Here is a 7,718-nt window from a genome sequence, read left to right as displayed (position 1 = left end):
GAGAGCTGTTCTGATAATGTTGACTCTGAAAGGCAAACATAAAATACTGCTGATGTTCTTTCTTGGTAGGAATAAGAAAGAAGGAATCTTAAGAGTCCATGGATTGAAACTATTCCTTAATGGGGCAAAGCCTCCAGAACCTCCATCAGAGTTACCATGGGATCATATTCACCAGAAGCTGGTTTAAATTGTAAAGGTCCAAGACTATCTAGAAGCCTCTGCATTTCTTGTGGACATTCACCAGGACCAAAGCTCCAGGTTCCGCTCATGATCTGAAAACAGTTTACAGAAGCTTAATGACTCTCACAAAACAACTCTAGAAAGTAATGCTGGAGATGAAGGGAAGGAGATAGAAATGGAGTTCAGAGTCTTAGGCCTCAATTGTTCAGAACAAAGTTCTATATCAGATTAGGTAGACTGAAAATCTGCAAATTATTCCAATGATATAAATTGTAACAGTACATGGCCATAGTTAAGTTAAAATCTTCACGGATAAGCAGAAGTTAAAGAAACATTTAAGTAGTTGCCTGAATTTCTCAAGCCTCCACTTTCTTAAGCTTCCACTTTCTTGTCCTTAAGGGAAGTTTAGCGGGACTGCTGTACCCACACCACAGTCAACTAAACCTAAAGATTTACTATAATAGAAAAGGGTCCTCCTGCCAAGTGAGTTATTTAAAGCCTCGTTTAGGCCCCGACAAGCAACCTGCCAAGTCAGCAGAGGTTCTGACCTCTTCTCCCATAGCTGAGGACCACTTGCTGTAGCTCGTGGGGATCTCTTTGCCATCAGATCAACTCCTGGCGCCATGTTAGACAAAGATAAAGCAATAATTTGTCCTTGACAAATAAACAAAAACAAATTGTCCTCATAGGGAGTTTTCTCCATGTCAATCTTTTATTTCCTTGTGAAGGACTGCCATACTTTGTATGGGAGTCCCCGGCTGGCAAATCAAGTGACCGTTCCCACACCTTAATTATGGTGGATCGACCGTCCTTATGCCCGGGTGTCCCAATGATAAATGGAGCACCAGCTCAATGGCGAAGTCATGTTCACAATTAGAAACCTGGCACTTCATCCAACTCTAAATGACACAGGAGAGCCAAGAGTTTGGCAAGGGAGGTGAACCACCAATTTAGGGTGGTCATCAGTTTATGAAGGTTCACCCACTTCTCCAAACTAGAAGGGGCTTATTTATGAGAGCCCTGCATCACTTTTGCACCACGTGAAGCGGTACATATGTGATGCAAGGCTCTCAAAGATTTATGAAGCCATGCAAACGCACACTTCTTGGCTTTGGGTGGCCTTAAATCATGAGTTAGGCGATGCAGCACAAATCGCTGTGTCACCTTACTCTGCGTCCTAGAAGGGTTCCATGGGCATGATGGTAGGTTTTCCCATGCAACACCCATGGAATATGATACTGCCCCCGATTTACAAAGTGATGCAAACCTGGGGAAGCGTTAAATTTGTACGCCTCCCGAGGTGAGGCGTAACGAGGAGTAATATGTTATTTTCTCCTTGTTTATTTAATCTTTCCATGTGTGCTGTATTCTGCAGCAGACATAGGAAGAGAAAAACGCCTCATAGTATTGTTTTTGTGCAGGACGGCGCCCCTTCCTGCACAAAACCAATCTTACCTGAAATGGAGGCACCCCTACACCATGGTGCAAGGGTGCCTACGTTGGCGCTAGGCTACCAAAACAGCACCAGCGCAGGCAGAAAGGACAGGAATGCACTGTGTTTCTTAAATACGGTACATTCCTGCCCTTTCAGTTTGGCATACGGCAGTGCAGAAAGGTGCCTTGCTGCGCTGCCCTAGGCCAAAATGCCACAAATGAGGCCCTAAATGACCCCCTTTCAATTTAAGGCCTATGTCATTGCAGGCACTAAGCGAAACCACAACCAAATCATCATGTCCAAATATGTCTGAGGAAGCAAGTCTTTAAAATAAAATAAAACAAAATCCTAAGATGGCAGGATTATCTGGTGGGACCAAATGCAAGTCTGCAATGCATTTTGGTTACAAGAATGGAACTGTTTGAGGTGAGATCAGGCTTATCCTACGCCTGCCTGGTCGAAGTTTGTGTCAATATCCATGTTCAACTTTGCATTAGGAGCGCAGGCTTGCACCTGAAGGATAGAAATGCTAACGTTATTCATGTCAGCTGATACAAACTGGCATGCCCAGTACGGCTTTAAAAAAACACACTGAAACACAGGTGCTGATGTGGGCCTAATTCCTGAAAGGGGAGTATGATGGGGAACTTACATGGTAACAGCACTCATCGCTCTGAATCAACAGCTTTTGAAGCACCTCCCATTAGCTGGACCAAAGTTTAGAATGGTTATAGACCAAGAGATAGGAGTAGGGATAAAACCAGACACATTATGCAATTCAAATCTCATAAGACAATGACACAAAAACAGCATTGCAGAATCGGAGGTGTAAAATAGAAGGTCTTAGAAGGCAGAATTCTCAGAACCCTTCCCCAGAAGTCAGATGCTGAGCAGGCACGTTTGGTTGCCAAGATGAGAAAGACGGAAGCAATGACGGAGCAAATGGCAGTGGTCGGAGTAAGGGGTGTTTGCACCGTAGACAAAGTTGTAGCTCTGGTGGACTCTTCTACCGAGTCAAGAAATCTGGAAACATTACCCAAAACCCTGAGCTGCGTCACTGCATCAAGTTTCCAACTGCAAATGGAGGGGAAATTGAAATCTCTCAAAGGCATAGCCAAGCCGGGAAACGTCAGAACTTTATTAGTCTCTGATGAAATGAGGTAATAGAACTTAAAGTGATCCACTGAGTATCTTCTTACAAAGGAATTTAAAGGTGGGAGATGCCAGTAGACTGGTGGACCTAAAAAAGCAACATACTCCAAATAGAAGCCTGGATGTGTGGAAGATGGGAAAAATAAAACGACTGCTACAGCAATAAAAACATCAGAAGACTGGAACACTGAACAATACAGAGGAATATGAGCTGCTTTCAGAGCATGGGTTTTCTATTTAGTGCAGTTAAATATTTCCTTCTTTCTAAACTTTGTGATTTACATATAATTTATGATTTCAATCTTATGAAGAGTGAATAACCTTTCTGTTAATGATTATGCACATTTATTTCTGCGAAAAAAATATTCACACTTTATTTACAGTACAATTTAATATGTACAACAGACTGATTTACAGGTAACTGTAGTCAGGATTGCATTAAATAGGGTTCCGTTTTTCTTTATAGTAGTTATTAAAGTTCATTCGGAGCAGAAAATCTTCCAAATGTGGCTGGAAGCCTCGATTTGCCAGTTTCGTTACCACTGTAGAAACAGAAAATAACCGTCAGTGGAGATATCCTTAGGAGATATCCTAAGATTTGAAAGCAAATATCTTTGCATTATGAATTCATAACTTTTGAGTTCAATGTAAGCAAATTCTTAAATTTAAAATCTCCCAAGAAAATCTTTGTCTTTGCCCACAAATGGTTGCAAACCCTTTGTAATTACCATTTGCTTCACTCTTGTGAACTGCTCCCTATGTCTGGATAAGTCTACCCACCGAGAGTTGCTGCAAGTGAAAGTATAAATTCAGGCAAAGAAATGTTACTTACTTGTAATCCTAATTCTGCATCATCAGTATCATCTCTGAATGTCATAAAGATGGAATATTCCCACATGTTTAGACATCCCAGAACATTTAGGGACATATTTACAAAAGAAGTGACGGAGCGCGGCGTTTGCCTTTTTGGCTTAACGCAGCGCTCTGCAACTTTTGAAATGCAGAGCTGCACTGTATTTACAAGAATACGGTGCAGGCCTGCTTTTCCCCCTGTGCCTTGCTGCAAGGGTGCCTGCGTTGAGGGGAAGGACTGTTTATGTGCAGGAAGGTGTCCCTTCCTGCACATAAACAATCTGAAATGGTGTTTTGTAACTTCTATGTGTGCTGCTTTGTGCAGCACACATGGAAGTTGCAACTCCTCATCTTTTTTAATGATTATTTATATGCAGGAAGGGACAACCTCCGGCACATAATCATTGGCGTTTTGCTGTTTCTATGTGTGCTACACAACACACATAGAAACAGCAAAAGCAAGGGGAAATAAGCATATCTCTTAATTTCGCCAGGTCCTAATTTTGGCACTACATCATATTGACGCCAACCTTGTAAATATGGGGCAGTGTCAAAATCAATGGGAATGCCCACCACAACACCCATTGCCCGCCCCTTTCACAGTAAGTATAGCGTGAAAGGATGCCTTATTTACAAAGCTGTGAAACAGTGAAGGTATTGGATCCAACAACTGGCCAGCCTGGATCTCAACAAGTGAAACAACAGAACTAAGTGGCTGGTCAGGATGATTAACAAGATTTTTCAAAAATCACGTAGCCAATATGTACCACGTGACCAGTAGAATTCGATTCCACTTCTTTGCACAGAGGCCACCACCATGTGAGCCGGCCCCTCCACTGAGTTTGCACCGCGCCACGGGCAGTGCGCCTCCCGGCTACCAGTTTATCAAGCGCAGACTTCCAAGTTGAATTTCAGCACACCTACACTCCGGTAGCTTCCTTGCCCGCTGTGCAGATTAATCCTTTCCCAGTCCATGTCCTGAGGAGAACCTACAACACCTAAGGTTCGAAACGCGTCGACATCCCCAACCTGTGGCAAGACCAACGGGTGCAGCTAGGTTGCAATTAATACCACTCCCACGGGCCCTAGCTGTGAAACCCTAAAAATACTCGACCACAGGCTCTGTGAGGCAGGAAGGCAATTTCCATCTTAGTTCCGCCTGCCCTTTGGTTTCTAGTTCTAAGGACTGGTTTCGTTTCTTTCCATGCACAAGTACTGCATTGCTTATAACAGCATTTTGTACTTCGCAATTGATTTGGAATAGTATCTTTTGTCTTCATTGTTGGTGTGTAATACGTTTTTCTGTCTGATTTTTCACCTTATTTGTTTACACATTTGTATATTTGTAGATATTTGTATATATTGTATATACATTGCATGTTGCTGAACCACCTGTATTGACATTTTTCTGTTTTTGTCTGTCGCTTTTGAAATGAATGAGATCTAAGTTTAATTGATAATAAATTTTGCTTGGAATATAATTCTACTGGTCACGTGGTACATATTGGCTACGTGATTTTTGAAAAATCTTGTTAATCATCCTGACCAGCCACTTAGTTCTGTTGTTTCACTTATTTACAAAGCAGCATTAAGCCACGTTAAGATGAAGATCCGATGTTGTCAGTCTCCTGGGAGCGGCAAATTGGGATGCTATTAAATGCTGAGCTGAGGGGGAAAGCCTCTTATGGGATTTGAAGGTCAGACGTCTGTTTGGATGCAGCACGAGACCCTGTGCAACAATACCGGTAATTGTAACCGGGCTGACCCTGCGGAATCATCAACAACCCATATGTGGGTAGGCCCCACAGCTGCAGGCTACTGAGAGAGACCTTGGAGAGTGGGGTATTGGAGAGGGGCTGTCTCTCTCACCAAACCCACCCCCACCTATCCCCAGAGGGAATAGTAAAGTGAACCTAAAGTGCACAGCCTGACGACGCAGGTGTCCCCAGTTGTCGGAGGACTGGGGCGGCCTGAGGGGTGCGCGCAAGATGGGCAAGGACAAGGAAGCTCGCTCTGCTGGGGCCAACATGATCATGCACAGTGCTTGAAATGGAAAAATAGAAGTAAAGGTACTCTGTAGCAGAGTACCTGCTTGTTTCTGAGAAGTGCCGGTACTCGCTAATTAAATGTATTACGCTGCTCTTGAGAAATGCCGGTACTCTCCTTCTCAAAATAAAAAGTGCCGGTATGCCGTACCGGACAGTACCAGCCCATATAAAGCACTGATCATGCAGCATACTACTCCACAACTGGCGGCCATCCAGGGCTCCAGGAAGGCTCTGTAAAACCATATCGAGCCTGTGTCCATCAACGTGAATCTACTATGGGGAGCAGATCTACTAAAAGATGTGGACAAACTATCCACAACGGAGGGGGAACATACCGGACTTATGCATCCCCGGCAATGATCGCCAAAATATTAAACTACCAGGATAGAGACTGTATGCTGCAGGCTGCTAGAGAGAGATGCCTCAGATGGGGGGCGGGGTGAGGCATGCGCTCGGTCAGCGCACACCGTTCCACTCTCTGTACCCCCTCCTCCAGCCGCCGTGGTCCCAGGCCATGTAGTGTACCTTTTTTCTGGGTACCCTGAACATGTCCTATGCTGCCCCAGTCCGACCGCTAAATTATCTCATCGGACGCCGCTGCCTCCGATTGCCTCACGCTCTTGTCCTCATCGTTCTCAGGACTTGGCCGCCTCCCGCTTGATTCCTTTGATTTATTTTGCCACCCTCGGTCACGGGCCAGGCCTGCCCACTTCTCGGTCCTGGTGCCCCGGCGATCCCGTCAGCATCGATCCCCAGGGAATCGCCCCAATAACACTCACGCTCAGGGCCGGACTGGCCATAGCGGGCACCGGGCGTTTCCCCGGTAGGCCGCTAGGGTGGGGGCCGGTTTTGGGCCCCTGGGGGGCCGTTTTTGTTACCGGGGGGCGGCAAAGTCGGCCCTCGGTAACAAAATCGGCCGAAACCGGCAGTCGCACCCTGCTCACCTGCAGTCCCCTCGACCCCAGGGGGGCCCAGCTGAGCATTGTGCCAGGGCCGGTTTCTGTTCTCAGTCCGGCCCTGCTCAAGCTGCTGGAGATCATTGAGCGGGCTCATCCGATTGTCAGGCGGTTCTCCCTGGCTCCGGCTTCTACTTTCGATTTCCCCCTGCGGTGTTCCACCGTGTAGGCCTCACACTACCTCGGCTCCAGCCTCCGCTCTTCTAATTTACATTGTGATATCGGCATCTCCGATCCCTCCTTTGGGGTGCAGCAGGCTTCTCTGCTCCGATTCCACTAGCAAGAACGGATTTCAATGCGGATATTGGCCTTTCAGCGCTTACGAGCCCGAAGCTCCTCTAATGTGCGGCCATTGAAGTTGGCTCCAGGCCACACCTGTCCAACAAAACTCTTAACCTTCAAACATCCTGTGGAGACACACAGGTGTGAGGTACCAACGTGCAAGTATTTTGTAGGCATTCTATTTGTAGTGGAGGCAGATGAAGGACTTGGAAGCCCTCTGCCAGATAGCCCCCAAAGCTCATTTGAAATAATCTCCATAGCCAATTCCCTCTCCCATTGTGCCACATGGGCATGTTTCTTCAATGGGATGAGATTTAAGATATAGTGGTACAGCCACAAAATGCCTTTACGACGGATGTTGAGTCCAGATTATTGGCCACGCCTCCAGAGAAGTCTCGGGAAGGACCTGCCACCTCCCCTCAGGTTCTAGACCACGGGTACTCATAGTATGGACCGCAGCCCGGCAAGCCTTCCTTGGCGACCCGCGGACCTGTACCTGTGTTTAAAGCCAAAAAATTAAATAGTGTTAGCAAACACTGCAGGTTGCAGCAGCCCTAACTCCGAGAGACTCTGCTCTGTTTGGGCCAGGGGATTCCAGTGATTGTCAGAGTGGAGATGCAGGGGCGCTAAGAGGTGAAATACAACAAAGCGTTAACATCTAAATGGTCTTTTAAAGACCTGTGAAGTACTCGGGTGCGGCTGTCACACACACACACACACACACACACACACACACTGGGTGAGATGACAGAGGGTGACAGAGGGAGGGAGAGGGAGGGAGAGGGAGGGAGAGGGAGGGAGGGAGAGGGAGGG

At 46.3% G+C, this 7,718-nt stretch overlaps 1 protein-coding gene across 2 annotated transcripts in view; it reads right to left on the bottom strand.

Annotated features, from left to right (window-relative positions):
• Positions 1–3,098: 3,098 nt before the first annotated feature.
• Positions 3,099–7,718, bottom strand: part of TUBGCP6 (tubulin gamma complex component 6) — a 747,379-nt gene continuing 742,759 nt past the window's right edge. For both annotated transcript variants that reach the window (XM_086967433.1, XM_086967436.1), the window contains exon 26: positions 3,099–3,309. In XM_086967433.1, the coding sequence (XP_086823559.1) occupies positions 3,206–3,309 (104 nt within the window). In that variant the 3' untranslated portion in view covers positions 3,099–3,205. The remainder of the gene's footprint in view (positions 3,310–7,718) is intronic.

This window comes from Lissotriton vulgaris, chromosome 1_1 (genome assembly GCF_964263255.1).
Source record: "Lissotriton vulgaris chromosome 1_1, aLisVul1.2, whole genome shotgun sequence".
NCBI classification, from domain to species: Eukaryota; Metazoa; Chordata; class Amphibia; order Caudata; family Salamandridae; genus Lissotriton; species Lissotriton vulgaris.
This window is presented reverse-complemented; position numbering and strand designations above follow the sequence as displayed.